This window comes from Pezoporus occidentalis, unplaced genomic scaffold (genome assembly GCF_034315485.1).
Source record: "Pezoporus occidentalis ecotype Australia unplaced genomic scaffold, CSIRO_AGI_Poc_V1 ctg143, whole genome shotgun sequence".
NCBI lineage: Eukaryota > Metazoa > Chordata > Aves > Psittaciformes > Psittacidae > Pezoporus > Pezoporus occidentalis.
In genome coordinates, this window is record NW_026913241.1 from 1,735,783 (window position 1) to 1,753,105 (window position 17,323).

Below are 17,323 nucleotides of genomic sequence, written 5' to 3' on the forward strand. Positions count from 1 at the left end.
AAGGAGATTGGATTCCCCAGCGTTGGATACTTTTAGGATTCAGCTGGGTAGCGTGCTGGGCCATCTTGTCTAGACTGTGTTTTTTTTTTCAAAGAATGGCTGACCAGATGACCCTTGAGGTCACTTCCAACCTGGTATTCTGTGATTGCAGTCAACATGGAAAAAATGCTGGGATGCGGGCAAAAATCTTGGCCTAAATATAGAGAATCCTCTGGCTGAAAGTCCCTGCTGTTTGTATCAAAGGAATTCCAGTTTGAGTAGTTTGGTTGTTTCATCTCTAGCAGTGGGTCATTAGAAGTAGGTCATTAGAAGCCAAACTGGGTTATTTTGCTGAGACTTGGCTTCCCAGTGTGCAGTAGGTAGCACTGGGGCAACGCATTCTTGCACAAAGCCACGGTTCTGTGGGCTGCATTTCTCATAGCATGCAGTTAAAGAGCAGATCTATTCCTACACAAGAAATAAAGATACATTCTGATAAATGAGATTCTAAGATAGTAAGCAGCTACAAAATGTAATTGAAATATATTTTAGGTGATCAAGTATATATACTCACTAAAACTGAGTAGCTGTCTATGCAGAGGTAGGTAATGGAAATGAATGGACTGTAACCAGCTTATTATTAATTGATAAACAAGGTAGGAAGTTTTTTATTGTCACAAAGTCCCCTTTTCCCCCTTATTAAAACAGTTACCACAAATAAGTATAAACCTAGTTATTTTATGTAACATGTAATTGTTGTCAACACATTCAGCTCAAAGTCAGTTGGCAAATGCCATGTCCTTCACACTGAAGCTATGTGCTATCATTTTGTATTCTGTCTCTATGCTATAGATGGATATACAGGTTTTTTCTGTCCATAGGTTTAGTGATATGAATTTTAATTGAATACCTTAAAGAAATGGAATCTGAATGCTGCTCTGGGCTCTGCATTTCATACAAATCAAATCATCCAATAACCAGAACTACACCATGTTTTCAGTACTTACATATCATGGTATTTTTCTTTACTTTGGCTCTTCGTTCATCCAGTATGTTACACAGTCTGTTAATTTATAGCCTTCGCTTAATCAGTGTCCATAGTCATTAAAAAATTGTATGGATTAGCTATCACAGGTACTTTAATTAAGTCTCCTTAGAGAATTCTTAGCATTTGTCACAGTCACAGGGATGGTATTGATGAAACTGGTAATGTTAATTGTACTTGTTTTCTGCCATCTGACATTTTTGCATCTTTCTTACAGGGACAAAAAGGGGAACCTGGAATAGTGCCACCTGTAAGTTCATTTTTTTCTTCATGTATCAGCACACCCTAGAAGAGTGTATTTTACTGCTTTAAAACCGAATTGCAGTAATTAAGGAAATACAACAAAAATTTACAGAAAAAAAACCAAACTTGTGTTGTTTCACATAGGGAACATTAGCAATCCCTGTCAATTGCATTGTGGGGAAAAAATTTATGGAGTTAAATCTGTCATAATCTTTACATATATAGTTAGAATTTTGTGGAGGTATAATGGCAAATTAGTACTTTGGAAGTGTAGAGACACTTGAGGAAGATGGTGAAATAAATTATCACTTTCTATCTTTATTATACCTTTCTAGCACAAAGACAGACAAAAGAATCAATAACTTGAGACTAAATAATTGTAATACACATTTATTTAATCTTTTTTTTAGAATAACAATGATACTTCCAAGATTTTGCTTATATTGCTTATCAAAAGACTACAAAATAGAAAGAGATAACCAGTGGAACTTTATTTATTTTGTCCCCCCAAAAAAACCTTACAACTTCACTGGTTCTTTAATTTTCTGTCTTGGTATTTACTTTTCAATAATTAATTTTCTGTAGGGTAGTCATGAAAAATACAGCCATAATGTTGCATGGTAACTTTGATTTATGTTGTGTTCTTTAGGTTTCAGGAATACGAGGCCGCCCGGGACCAGCCGTGAGTATTTTCCGATCTTCTGTTTCTCCAATGATGGCTTTTTTCACTTTCTGCCATTTCTGTTTTGTATTGTGGGGATGATGTGGAGGAGGACTTTTCCATGCTGGATTTGAGGAGGCAAGGAGATTGTGAGATGTTTTACTAGTCTCAGGTCAGCCTACGCCTTAAGTGAATGAATATGTACTTGTCATACATGCATGTCTGAGGACCTTTGTGTGAAGTTGATGCTGGTGAATACTTCTCTGGCAGGGATCTAGCAGGAGTAGGAGATGCAGCATTCTCAGAGAGCAGTTTTGGACTAGCAGGAGGGGTGTCTTAGACTTGTACATCTCCACGTTAAAAGCCTCCAGCATGCAGAAAACCTTTGCTAAATTAACCCGCAGAGCATATGAGAGATAAAAGTATTTTGTAGACCTCTGCATCCTGGTTCTGCTCCTTTCAGGCAATGTACAATTGAGAATAAATATTGAATATATTGAATATTTGGTGATTTTAGGTGTTTGCTTCATGATGATGTGAAAAAGCCCAGACCCACAAATTAATTTTCAAATAAACATTGCATTTCGTGTTTTCAGAGCTTTATTAATTGCTAGCTAGTTTAAATGGTACTTACTATTTCTAATCTTTCTTTTAGGGACCTCCAGGCTCACAAGGACCACGAGGAGAACGAGGACCAAAGGGAAGACCTGTAAGTTATTAAGTGTCTCAGAAATCAAATACTGGACTAACCTCTAAAGGTTAGATGGCTTTAAACAGCCTCCATGTCTTCCAGAGTTACCAGAACTTTCCTCATATTTTCCAAGAATTAGGTAACAAACAGAAAAACGTTCACATTTCCCCATTCCCTGGGTGGATTGAAACCTGACTGCTCTGAGACAATTGACAAAGTTTTAGCAGTACTTCCACTAAAAGCCATACTTTTTCCCAAAGTAGTGTCTGAGAATATGGCTTTCTGCAGGATTTAAAAGAAAAGGAAATTAAAGAACAAAACTGGAACGTCACGTTCTCCTTTTTAAGAACTTGCTGACTTTCTGCTGGTTACTACTGTGCATCAGCAGAGTGAGCTGTGTGGCTCAAAGTAAAGGCAAAGCTCAGAAAGTTAGCAGGAGTTAATTTTGTGGCTATGTATGTTGATATGCTGGTGAATAATATGATCAAGATTGCTCAGTGGAAATAAAGACTTCAGAAGAGAACTTTGCTGTCTGCATGTGGAGAACCGCAGAAAAGCCAAAAGGGAGTGTTGAAAATACCAAAGATGACACATTCCTGTTGAGAAAGCTAGGTCAAAGAGCTTCAGTGATCCAAAAAGCAGTTTTTAAAGAGCTGTATAGTTGTAATTTGTGTGGATATTTTTCTATCCCTCAGAAGAGAACAAACCAATACTAGGTTTAGGCATAGGCCTAAAAGTGACCCCTTTGTGCCGTTCTCCAGTGTGTGCCTGTTGTCCACAGATGGTAGTGACACATTTAAAGCAGTGGAGTAAGCGTGTAGCCTCTTTGAGATGGATGCCAAGCTGCAGCTCTCTAGATCACCATTAGATATTTCTCTGATGAGTAACTGTCAAGATCTTAAAAGAATCCTGGGAGTAATTGCGAAGTCTTGTGGTACACAGAGGAATCTTGACTGTGTTTGTACAGACATCTGAAGTGCTCTCGTAATGTACAGTATTATCAGTAAGATGCTAAGTAATTTCTGATTCTGTGCTATGCATCCCTTGTATGTCTCTATAGAGTGGTGACTAGAAGCACCTAAAATATCAAAAGTCTGTAAACACTTTTGAGTTCCTTTGGCATAGGTTATTATGTTGCTTTCAAGGAATAGCAAGGGGTTGGGAACCCATCGGCTCCTCTGAAAGTGTTACGTCAAACGTTCTGGTGAGCTGTATGTATGTCAGAGTGTAGGTCTGAGACCAGAGAACACTGATTTTGGATACGGAGTGACTGTTAGTGCAGGATTTTGTATTTTTACTGGTGGGGAAAAAAATGTTATCTCACACCTGGAGTTATATTATATAAAACCTCTCTGCATATTGTTTGCAATTTGTTTAAAATACCTTGTGGAGCAGGTAAGCTTGTACAGGCACCCTTTATGAAATTAATCTGGCTAAATTCATTACTGACAGCTGCTATTACAAAACCACTATGCATATTTCCAAGCTGTTTGTTTGTTTCTTTGGATGTTTTGGTTTGTTTGTTCCTTAAATGAGCTTCTACTGACTAGTGAGCAGGAACTCTACTTTGCTATGGGTCCCTACATTTTGCAATATCTGGACCCTTGGATGTAAAATGGAATCAGGAGTGTTAGCATGTTTTTTACTTCAGATTCATTTCTAGTGTAACAGTGAGAGAGAAATAGCTAGAGAATCACATGTTGGCATTTGCAAAATGCATTTGGAGCATGATAGTATTTTAGGTGTTTACAAATGATCTTTTGAAGACAGAAAATAAGCTTGAGCATCCTCAGAACCGTTGATATATTCTGTTTCAGTATGGGTTTACAGTCGGTTGTAATTGCTGTAGCAGTTAAAATAGACAGTAGCTTGAGAGTATTCTACCATGATCTGCGTTTCCTTTTATTCTGTTACAAGCAAAACCTGTAACAGTTTCCTGAGCAGCAGCAGTGGGCAAGAATGAGTCAATTGCGTGTTTAAACTCTGCCCCCTCGTGGCCTGTTGTGAGCATTTTTTCTTTTTTTTTTTTTTTTTTTAAACTCACTGACCTTGAGCTGGTGAAAGAACATGGAAGAGCTTTTTTAATATACATGCACATAGATAAATAATGTAAAATAAATAAAGGTATAATCATGATTTTGATAAAAAACATTGGTTATATACCATTGTTTAGCTGCCACCTACAAATACAAACATGCTTTTTGGAGACTTTTTGATTTGTGATGTGGGGGGATTGCAGTGTTGCTCTTGAAGAAAGTTGATTTTTGTGACTAAAAAGTAGGTCCTTTTCTAAAAAGAAACAAAAGAAAGGCCTTTTTCTATATCAGATTTTGTTAAGGTGCCTTGGTATGGATATTGAAAATCAGTAGTTGTATGGGAGCTTGATTAATTCTTTATAGGCTTTACAGTGTTTATCTGTAATGTTTCACTTTGTTTTATTTTGACAGCTAACAAAAGAAGGTGGCTTATTCGTTTCCTCTTTTGGGCAGTATGCACTTTTTGGTTTGGCAGTGTGTACTTCTGTTCATAATAGAAATATTAAATAATAAAATTTTCTGCTAGAACCTTCTTTTTCCATCCAACATGCTTAAATCTTCTAACTTGTTTCAGAATACCATCTATTTACAACTCATTCTGTGAGTAGAGGTGTGTATGTGTACATGTATGTCTGATAAGAAACAGATTTTTCCCCTCATTGCTAGGCTTACAGGAATTCCAGACCATCAAGACATATAGAGAATTAAGAGAATTAGCTGATTTGCTGGGAGTTTTCAGGACTCATATTGCCACTGCTATCTCACTGTAGCCCTTTCCGAAGAGAAAGCTTTTTCTTTAACATGTGAACTATACTAATTCAAACAGTATTAGTTCAGACATTAATTCCATGAAATGTGCCACAGACTGTAAGGAAACACAAGTCTCATCACATGGAAATATGAGCAATCTGTCTGATTCTGTGTTTGTAAAGATGACTCACTGAAACAGGCTTTCAATGTTTTATGTTTAAGGATCCTTAAAAGAGAAGAGCTTGTTCTATAGTATAAAATTTTCCATGCCATAGTCAGAGCATTTTATTCTAATGAAGAAAGCAGTAGTGACAAGCAGTTTAAACTCTGTATTTATGATTGAAGAATATCTTTATTATTATTGTTGCTGTTGTTTATTAGTTGCTTCCATATTTAATTTTAGTTTTGATACAAGATGAATGCTGTTTAGGGATCAAAAGTGGGGAGCAATTGCATGGCTTTCTAGCCCATTCTGCAAATACTAGCCAGAGATAACATCAACACTGAAGGACTTAACCCTGCATTTTTGGCAGTGTAACTGTGTTGAGACTCAGCAAAAGTATGAGCTGTCTAAAACACTCATGATGTCAGGAGGCTTTAAAAATTCAGCCTTACGCTGGAGTTGCCTTAACATGTGTATGTACACTGATCTGAGCTATATGTCTTTAGGAAGTAAATTCGTGATACTCTATTCTGTGTGCAAAGCAAAATAGTTTTTCAGCAGTAATATATCCTTTAGTATGGAATGGTAGGAAACTTGAGATGCCTAAAGAGCCTGTGATAGAAATTACTGCAGTTGACTTATGTTTGTGTGATTTGTGACTAATTTTAGCCAGTGCTTCTGATCTGAAGGTAGGAGCAGGTCTTGAGGGATGTTGTTTATTTGAAGATCTTTCTATAGAAATGCAGATTTATCGCAAACATGGCAGTGATTTTCCAGTTACAATGATTTTAATGAACACCCTTGCACACTGTTGTCATTTCTAATTTATTTTTTTTCTAGGGTCCTCGTGGTCCTCAAGGGATTGATGGTGAACCTGGTATCCCTGGCCAGCCTGGTGACCCTGGTCCTCCAGGGCACCCTACCCACACAGGACCAGATGGAATAAGCAGGGTAAGTGTTACACTTGCTTTAGCAGAAAGTGAAGTGAATGTTAGGCCAGACCCATATCGTAGAAAAAGTAACTTCTCTTTGCTTCAGTGAACGTGGAACACAGTTTCTGTTTCCTGGTCAAGAGGGACAGCAGCTAGCGGCAGTGCAAGTTCTGCCAAAAACTGGGACAAGTGAGCGTGAGAATTCTTGGAAGGGTTACACCTTTTGCAGTGGGTTTTAGCATCTAGAAAAGCCAGTGTGCTCAAATCTAAAATCCTTGGTAGGTTTCTGTTAGTTCTACCTGACTTGAACCCAATGGTTCTGGACAATAGCACACGGAAACTGGTGTACCAGATTAGGAATACAGAAAAGAAAAAAAAAAGATTAATATAAATGACAGAATAATTAATGGGAGAAATTAAAACGTGGCTAAGTGTATTTCTTGCTAGAATTGTTCAGACCAACACTGAGAAGATTAAGTAAGGTAAGTAATTGTGAAAAGAAGGGTTAACCAGCTCTAGATACAGACACAGTGCTCTGCAGGACTCCTTCCCCCCACTTCCTCAATACTATGGAACACTAATCATGATTGATAATGAAGTACATGTTTGAATTCATCAAGTATATATTCTTTTACATGTTTATTGCTGTTCAGAATATAGCTGTTATGATTTACCACTCCATTGTTCCTGCACTGTTACTGAAAACAGTAAAGTTTTATTGGCAGTCACCTGAAATATTCATGTTAGTCCAATGGCTTGCAAATGTAGGCAGCATTTCTTGGCTGAACCACATTTCCAAACTGAATCCATCAGGTTCAGCCCAAGTGAATATCTTCAGCACAGAGGAATCCCTTAGAATCACAGAAGCACCAGGGATGGGTGTTAGATCACCATCCATTATAGATTTCCACAGAAAATATGAAAGAATAGGTGTGGCCAGAGATCTAAGGTATTTTTGGTTTGTATTCTAGTCTCTGAAGTTAACCAGCCTTGCGGAAAATATGTTTGGGGACCAATCTGATGTGAAAAAAACCTTGACTCGTAAAAGACTTGAATGCACGTTTGCTGTTCCTCCTTCTCAGCCTGCCATGAGTGAGGATCTGGCTCTGAATGAGGCAAAATGAAATTGATTTCAACTATGTGCTTGCAGAAGGAGGAGGACACTGGAGGTTCTCTCTGCTTTAGCGCATTTGGCTCTGTGAATTGGCATGAACAGGAGTACCTTCAGTTTGCAGGATAAGGGCAGCATGCTTAAAAATTGCAATCTGCAATCAAAAAATTGGCTACATTTCCATTTACCTTAATGTATTTCTGAACTTGAAACACAGCAATTGAAAACAAAAGAAGGACTTAGAAGACATGAATGAATATTGAAGGTGAAATTAAGGTGTAATTTAAATTTGAAAATGGTGAAAGAAAGCTAATTAATTACATGGGACGCTTTTCTCTTTTTAGGCAATTTTCCCATTTGTTTAATATTAAAGTGGAGATAGACTCAGAACAGTAAGCAGATATTCAGTGGGTCTTTGAAGCCTTAAACCACCTCAAATTTATAGGAAATACAACTTTTAGTGATTAAAACAAGAATTTAGTTGTGAGCACTGCAAAGCCAATGTACATATTGAAGATATGGTTACATGGATTTTTACCTGATGAACCACCACAATGATTGACAGCTAAAAGAATCCTTTTTTCCCCCCCCAGCCATTTTCAGCTCAGATGGCAGGACTGGATGAGAAATCTGGATTTGGCAGTCAGATGGGACTGATGCCTGGTGCAGTGGTAAGACCAGATTAGCCCTGTACTGTAGGACAGGGTGGAAGTGGAGTGTATATGCAAAAACCCGAAGAGGAATTAATCCTCTTCAACTTCCTATGCCTCTAGAACAGTATATTGTAGTGCAGCTTTGCACAGTAACTGGACTGAAGTGAAAAACATATTCTGTTAAATGAAAGCACTTCTTTTTCCACTTCTAGCCTACTTGTTGTCTTCCTTCTCTCCTTCTGCAGTATAGCAGCTATTAACATTAAGGTACAGGAAAAAAAGAAAACGGCTCCTGATTTTCTCATATCTTGATTCACTGCAGAGTAACTGAAAAGTGTCATCTATAACACAAAGTAGAATAAACAAATAGGAGACTGGGAAGGCTTCTTTTCACATAGTGACATAAAGATCTTTGGTAGTAATTTTAAAAAAGTATTTCTGAAAACAGTGCTTAACTGAAAGTTTGCTGTATTATTTTAAGACAGACATTCTATTTCTCTGCTGGGTTCAGTTTTACAATCAGCATCTCTCAGTACTCAGATATCCTCTTCACTTTTAGTAGACTGGGGAATTAATGGTAACACTGAATTTTTTTACCATCTGTGCAATCTCTTTAACCACCATAAGTCTCTGCTAGAACTTTGTGTTGGTTTTGGACATTATCTCTTTTCCCTACATGTACCTATCACTTTGTGATACCTTGAAAACAGTTTCACTTTTTGCTGTTACTTTTGACATTCATTCATAATGAAACCATGCTTAGTGATTGCACTGTCCAGGAGTTTGTGTACCTGGATCTTATTCCTCCAAGTCCCTATTAATACCCTTCAAACTCACTTTCAATACAATTTGAAAACTTCTAAAGGTAATCTGATGTTTTGCTTAACTTTTGTGGTGATTTCTTCAAGTAACTCCCCTTTTTTATGAATGTCTCTCTTCAGTGAATTTTCTGTGTGCTTATACAGTGGTTTGTTCCACAAGGCTGTCCTACTTACTTTGCTGCCCTCCACCGTTTTGCTTAATCCTTTCACTCAGTCTATCTCAAGACATTGTGTTTCTTGTATGGCCGCTTCTTTTGTAATTCTTAAATGTGACTCATTTCAATATTAATCTATCTAAGACTCTCTGAGGCCTTACACAAAGTCTGCTTAGTCAGTTGGCACTGACTGTCTTCATATTGATTCATCATGTTCTGCGATATCCTATTTTCCTTTCCTTGTAAACTGAGTAACTGACAGTGGAACTGTTGTATTTTGTTTTGGTTTTAATGTTAATTAGAATTTTTAAAAGGCCTATTCCTAACCCTTCTACCTTTGCTTTGTAAAAGTTAGTAAAAATTAATGAATTGTGTGTGGAAAAAATAAATCTTGAGCCCCTGTCAGGATGCAAGTTATTGTCTGCTATAGATGATTTTGTATTGCTAGAAAAAAGAAGATTACATTCGGACAAGATTATGTTTACCTCGCATTACAAGTCACAATTAAGCATGAGATTTTTGCTGAAAATCTCATGAAACTTTTTACAGGGAAATCTGGATTTTCTGTAACAAACCACAGCTGTTTGGAAGCTGTTTTGGTGGTTTTTATGTTTCATGAAAATACATCCCTCTGTTTCTGCTTATCAGCTCATGGCTGAGAACAGCAGTGTTCATTTATTTTGTCATTGATTCCATTACGAGATTAATCTGAGTAATAGGAATTCCCTTCAAGGACAGGCAGTTCACCCTAACCAACTCTGTCCTGTTATTACAATTTTTTTCAGTGGAGCAACCTGGTTATTCTGATTGTTTATAGGATCTATGATTCCAGAGACTGTGAGGGTCCAGAAAGCAAGCAAGCCCATATTTTCAGATGCTAATTAATTTACAGTCTTGTGGCTTTTTGAGTTTGAAGATTTCCGTTCTATCTCATTTTGTATTTCATAACATCAGTCCCCCAAGTAAAAGCCTTTCTGAGGATTTGACCACAGAAATGTTATCTTGGAGGCCACTTGCAGACAATTTTGTTGTCTTTTTAGGATGAATGGTACTTGGGGAAGGGTATTTTCGAGTGTGTAACAGGCTTTTTTTTTTGTTAGGGTCCAGTGGGTCCAAGAGGTCCTCAAGGTCTCCAAGGAAAACAAGTAAGTACTTCACCTCAGGCTAGAGTTGGAGGCAAAGCACACAGTAATTGGTGTGCGTGTGTGTGCGCGCTTGTGTTCATCTCTGAGGCAATGTCCATCTTCAGTGGGAGATGGATGAGAGCATCTTCGTTTAGAGGTGAATTTAAACATGCTGCTCTCAAGAGAGAAAAGTTAGACCTGTAACAAGGTTTTAACCCAGCACACATTTTTTAATGCAGGAACAGTAATCAAAATGGTGACTGTTCTGCTTTCAGTATTAGCATGGTGTTAAGTTACCACTTAAATCCTGTGCCATATACAAATCTATCTAAAGCCTGAGGGATTTTAGTATCCAACTTCCACTCATTTGGAAATGTGAGCTGGTTCTGAATTAGAATCCAGACTGCCCCATGGGCTGTGATTGGCCTGATCATGGATTTTAATTTATATCCTTATTTTTTTTACCTTTTGGAATTTGTAATTGTATTCATCTCTGCTTAATTTTAGGGTGGTGCTGGCCCCACAGGCCCGCCTGGTGAACCTGGGGATCCAGGACCTATGGTAAGACACTTCTACAATAGAATTGCAAACAATATATTATATGTCCTTACTTCAGAACAGGGTTTTTTTTTCCTATGTTGTCACAGCTGAAGCCATTAAGTAACTTCAGTCAAGAGTTGTGGTGTTTGAAGTATGTTGTCCTGAATTAAAGAATTTGAATTGTTTTGAATGCACATAATAATGATTATAAACATTGTTACTTTCCCAGCACAGACCTGAGGATGGTTAAGCACTGGTAAAATTATACTTGGTAGTGTAACGCAGACAGACGTTGAGAATATTTATGTTTTGGAGGCAACAAAATTATTCAAAAGTAAAAGCAAGAGCCAGAGCTTTAAAATGACAGTAGCTGCGTTAAAATTGTTTTTCTCCTAAAGAATCCATTCTATATTTTTATATAATGTAATGTAGGTTTCTTAGGGGCAGGGTGATTAGAAAGAGCAGCACAAAATTGAGCAAATGTGCTTAAGCCTAAAATCATCCTTTTTCTACATCTGTTTTTATAAAACCAGACTTTTAAATGGAGGAAGTAAATATTTTAGTGATGGCTAAATTGTCTTGTCAACAAATTTGTTTATTTCTTAGGGTCCAGTTGGTTCTCGTGGACCAGAGGGACCTCCAGGCAAACCTGGTGAAGATGTAAGTTTGTTATTCTTTGTATCTTGTTTTATTTTTAATAAAACAAATATTGGCATCTTTGAGACAGTCTCTAACCTGCAGATATGCCTGTTGTAACCACTTTTATCATTTACTTTTCTTTGTTATCATACTCATTAAGTGCAACGTCCTCTTTATAAATCTTAGCACCCCTTTTCAAGCCAGTCCTTTGTTTTCCTTACATGTCACCATCATACCTAAGGCTTAAGTGCTGTCTCTATTATTTCTTGCCTCAGCTAATTCTTCAACTGAGGTGTCTTTCTTGAAATCAGCATACCAGGGATTCAAGGGGGCAATTGGAGGTGTCTCTTCGGAATCGCATGAGTTAGAAGAACTGTAATGATAACACACACCTGGAACTGGACAACAAAATTTTAGTATTTAAATTCTTTAAATTTCTTAATAATTTATTATAGTCATTCCTGATTTTATTACTCTTTCCATGATTGTGCACATATATGTAAAATATATGTAATATACATGTTATGTAAGTATGTATGTACTGCACAACAGTAGCTTAAGATTTTACTGGTGGATGTATGTTATTTGTTTGCAAAGTACAGTAAATCCATTTGAATTGTAATTTATAACTTAGAAATCAGTAGGAAACTGATGATATTTTAGTATAAAAGTTACCATTGCTTGTGTCACAGCTACTTTCCCATTAAAGTGTATAAGGACTTTAATGGAAACTTTGGAAGAGTGAAGCCAAATCTTGATACTTCTCTAAGAACATTCTTCAGTGTATGTATGAGTTTCTTTAATTGCATTTGTGAAGCACTTTGCCTTCTCTCTGTCCAGAAACTATTTTTCTGAAGCCTTACATATTCCTGCAACCCAGAGTCCTGGTTGATGCAAGTAAAGGAATGGTTAGTTTTGATGCTGGAGGACTTTAAATAATCTTCAAAATATTCTCATTTGGTTCTACCATATTTTCTATTGCATCACACAGAAAATAGTCACCTATCTGGAATGAAATTATACACATTTTAAAACATTTGAACAGAAGAAGTAACATGCTACAACACATGTTTTAGATTGCTGTTTCTATGGAAAATTAAAGTAATTTGACTCTGTGTAAGGATGACAAAAGGTTGCTTCACTAATTCACAGGAAAACTACCTTGCAGCACCATCTTGTAATGCTGAGATGCATTTTGGACCCAGTCTTCAGTTCCTGCAATTCTTTGTTTAAAATGATTGAAAACTATGTCCAATGTACATTGTTAGTGATGTGTGTAGTTGACTTTTATCATTGAAATTGTTACAGTAACAAGAAGATACATAAGACTGATGTGAATGTCCTCATTCGTTTGAATGGAAGAATGATAAGATAATTTCACATTTGCTATTTTCATATGTTCTTTTTCTTACTTTCCTTAGGGTGAACCTGGCAGACCAGGACAGTCCGGTGAGCCTGGATTTCCAGGATCTCCAGTAAGAGCTTATTTACATTTTAGCAAAATGATCATACTTACATCATCGCTACCTTTCTTAATAACAAGTGCAAAGCTCTGCCATTCAATTTCTGAAATACTTGTGTTAGCTTACTCTAATAATTCAGATCAGAGTGATAGCTTGGAACCAAACAGGTCACGCAAAGGTCCTTGAGTTAATCCTGAGAGTCCTTTCACAGGTGCACATTTCAACTGCTTCATTGATAAAATATGCATGGAACAGATGACAGTATATACAAACCGTACTTCCATTTCCCAGTGTTTTGAATGGTCATTCACAATCATCTGCAGGAAGTGCTCAGAGACTCTAGAATGATGTTATGCTGGGGTAGCACTTCATAAGGGTCAGTCTGAGGGCAGGGGAAGACAGGATTATATCATATGCATATATATTTTATTTTTATATCTATTTTCAGTATGCAAATATGAATAAAGGATATCCAAATAATATGTGCTTGTGCTGCAGAGGGTACTTGCCATGGTTCAGTCTAGAAATAAAACAGATATATCATTTTGACTCATCTTAAGTGTTCTGCTCTCATCAGTCAAGTTTCTGTACCTGGAAGGGAGCTGTAGTGTGGCTGGAAAGGGAATGGAGAAATTCCAGAGCTGGAACCATCTGATGTGTATCATCTCTTAAACTGCCTCATTTTCTTTTTAAGCATCCAGTGATTGCGTGGCACTTTTTTTTTTTTTTTTTTTTTTTTAGCAGCTAGAGATGTGATCTCTTGGAGGGAGAAACAATTTTTTTTAACAAGGCAATGTTGTTTGCTAAACTTTCCTCCTAAGTTTTATGGGTCAAAGACAATGTTTTCTAAACTGCATGAGGCAAATGTAGTCTGTGGAGTCGTAATCTGTTCTGATCAAGCTGTTTTGCTCAATAAAATAATCTTTTAGAAGACCCTTTAATGAAGGAAAGAAGTACTACAACTGCACCCATACACACAAAATGGCATTAGGATTTGCTGCAGTTGGACAGCACCATAGAGAATACCACTGGATACCCTGATATTTTATCAGAGTACTCCCATGTCTTGATCAAGGACAAGCTTGTAGACTGCCACAGAGACACCCGATGGCTGGTTCCCCTTGTATATAATTTGCCGCCTTGCTGTGTGACCCATCCCATGTATGTGCTTCATCATTGATTGCCCTGGTTTTATAAACCGATATACATATACCACTGAGCACAAGCCAAATAAATCCTTTTTGTGGGCTACATTCAGCATAAACAAGCATAAGTAGTACAATTTCAAATTTACATGCAAGATCTTGTATGACAACAGAGATCATTATTCACTGAGAAACTCATTAGGCATAATTTCAAACACTCTATTAATTTCAGAAATTTCATGTCCTCATGAATTATCTTTTTCTTTAGGAATCTGCAAAATCAGAAGTAATTTCTCACTGAATTTTATGATCAAACATTGTCCATATAATTGACTGTGGGAAGACAAAGACCTTTCTTACATATATGCTAATAAGGAAATAGCTTGTCTGTATGTGAAATTCTCTAATGCTGAGATCTCAGATGTTATTTTTTTCTCCTCTGAATTTCGATGTTGCTTCATGATGCTTCATTTTCTACAGTATAGCTTTGTGATTTTTTTGCTAAGCCGAAAGGTACAAACTATAACCTTTGCTTCAGTGGCACCACAAAGGAAGAAATTATACATTTAAACAATTCATTGAATTGTTATCTGAGAGAATGAAGATGTTAATGGGCTTTCTATTATAAATTCATGTGACCAGTAGTCAAACATGAGGCACCTAGCTCCCCTCTGTTACTTAGTCTTTCCCGAAAGAGAGACCTGGAATCTTGATAGAAAATTAAGTGTAAGGCAACTTCGGTTTTATTGTTAAATGTGTTTAAATAGCAGTTGCTTATCATGCTACTTGACTGACGTATTCTGAAAGAACTTGTACAGTTTGCAGTTTGGTCCAAGTTTCTAATTATTTCGAATGATAGTTTTGGTCTCTGTTTAATTAAGGTTTCTCCATATTTGGCCTCAAAACTTGATCTACCACTGGTTTTATTTCATTACTTCTATTGAAATTTGAGGTTGGGTCATACACTGATGTAAGTGATAAAAGCTTTTAACATCAGTGAGAGTGTGCATAATGCTGAGACTGTCTACCTTCATAGCATGTTAGGCTGCATTGTCTGAGAACCTCCTAAACGCTATGCCTTGCTATGTAATGTCACCAAGGTGAAGGAATGTTAGGAGTATGAGTATTAATGCTGCTATCCTCTTTCCTGTTGGCGACATTATTGTTAGGTTTGCCTGCAGAAATCAGGATTTTATTTGTTTTTCCTTTTATCTATTTAGGGGCCTCGAGGCTTTCCTGGTGCTCCTGGTCTCCCAGGTCTCAAGGGGCACAGGGTAAGAGACAAGGTTTTCCCTCTCCTTACAAATGATGTTTCAGTATAAAGATACTAGACTTGCCAGCTGTAGCTGAATTACTGGCAGTCAAGAGAGGGCTTTGCAGAAAAGCTATGCTATTCCCCTTTAAGCTGACCTCTGTATTATATCCTTCACCCCTTTCTTCACTCTATTTTCAAATGTTCTGGGAATCTGGAAGGAGCTTGCTTGGGCCTTGCCAAGCTTCAGAAGGCACAAACCTGACAGTTCTCTTGCTTTGTTGGCAAGTCTTGCGTTAGGGTGGAGACCTTGAGAGGTGGATATGTTTGCAGCATGGAGTGATTACAAATTACCAAGTTTTCTGGCCAGAATTTTACTTTGGGGAGGAATAAATACGTTTTCTATGGCTCAGAGCCACCTCCTTGTTGTTTTAGGATATTTTTTTGTTAATGTTCTTGTTTTAGAAAGGAAACCAAATCCAAGGAAATGTACCTTGTACAAATGGTTTCCATTTAGGAAATGTTTAAAAGCTTTATTCCATGTGTTTTTTTTTCTCCTTTATTTTTTTCCTTTCTTACTCTTGCCACCTCAGAGCCATTCTTGACACCAATATTGAGTTATTTTAACAACAATAGTAGGAATGCTGTCAGTCTGTACATATATAAATGTAATTTTCCAATATTTTTATAACTTACAGGGATTGAAAGGACTTGATGGTCCAAAAGGTGAAATTGGAGCAGCTGGAGCAAAGGTATTTTCATGGCCCAAAGAACTAAATGCTTAAGCATGTTTTCTGTAATGCCAAAATAATGAAAGATAGTAGATGTTTTGGACAAGGCTTTGAAGCCTTTCCTGTCAGTGCTACTTACATGAAGTGGAGAGGCTAAGTGGAATCGCCCATTACTATTGTGCTTTTGATTCATACAAAGTGCTATACAATGACATATCTGGGCTTTATAAAGTGCAAGTCAGTTTCAGCTGGAGCTCAGTTTTAGGCCTGTAAGATATCATTGGGTGAATTGACACACAAAATGACAGTTGTTATCTGTGACACATATGTAATACTACAGACGACAAAGCCTGTTAAGTAAGAGCACATGCACATCTTGTGATTTTGTACAAACTTGACCAGTTTGTGGTTCTTGTTGTCTTTATGTCACCAAATTGAGAGATAAACGAACAGTTTTGAAACATTTTTTAATATAATGTAATGTAATATAATATGACAATCTGATACACAAAACATAACATCACATCAAATCAAATCCTATCATATCGCAATGCATAACTAAAACCTGACTCCCCTCTTTCAGACTACAATACTAGAAATTGGCTTAAAACAAACTATGCCTTAAAAGGCACTGGGGAAGTGAGAGAATATCTTTTCTCCAACTGGCTATTTTTCACCTAGCAATTTTATTCTCTTTGAATTTTTGACTCTCACTGGTACTGCAGCATCTTTACAGCATCAGCTCAAAGCACTGGTAACACAGGATAGCCAGCTGGAGTCAATCCTTTCAAGATGGGCTCAAGGCCGAAACGTTAGGTGACAATTACAGGTGGGACAGAACTATTTCTTGAGATTAAAGACATGCAAATCTGCCTCTTAGGTCTAACATAAGCATGGAGCACAGGGATGAAACATGTAACTCCATTTTCCTCTAACTTGTTTCCTCTAATTGTGTAATTTCATCTCCATTTCTAGGGAGAATCTGGACCAACAGGTGCCATGGGAGCAACAGGTCCCCTAGTGAGTGGCATATGCACTGGAATTACAGAAATGGCTTTAGGATTGTAAATGCTACTGCAAATACAAATTTTAATGAGTAATTTTCATTCAGATGTAGTTTTGGACAACATAATACTTGTGAGCAGCATAACATGGCAAAAATAGACTCATAGTGGTGCTTCTGGAACTA

General features: G+C 37.1%; 1 protein-coding gene across 1 annotated transcript in view; it reads left to right on the forward strand.

The window, feature by feature from the left end:
• COL5A2 (collagen type V alpha 2 chain) overlaps positions 1–17,323 on the forward strand; it is a 114,353-nt gene that overhangs the window by 62,247 nt on the left and 34,783 nt on the right. The window contains exons 4-15 of the mRNA XM_062610014.1: positions 1,242–1,274; positions 1,917–1,949; positions 2,584–2,637; positions 6,409–6,519; positions 8,205–8,282; positions 10,341–10,385; positions 10,872–10,925; positions 11,511–11,564; positions 12,965–13,018; positions 15,372–15,425; positions 16,102–16,155; positions 17,110–17,154. Of these exons, the coding sequence (XP_062465998.1) occupies positions 1,242–1,274; positions 1,917–1,949; positions 2,584–2,637; positions 6,409–6,519; positions 8,205–8,282; positions 10,341–10,385; positions 10,872–10,925; positions 11,511–11,564; positions 12,965–13,018; positions 15,372–15,425; positions 16,102–16,155; positions 17,110–17,154 (669 nt within the window). The remainder of the gene's footprint in view (positions 1–1,241; positions 1,275–1,916; positions 1,950–2,583; positions 2,638–6,408; positions 6,520–8,204; positions 8,283–10,340; positions 10,386–10,871; positions 10,926–11,510; positions 11,565–12,964; positions 13,019–15,371; positions 15,426–16,101; positions 16,156–17,109; positions 17,155–17,323) is intronic.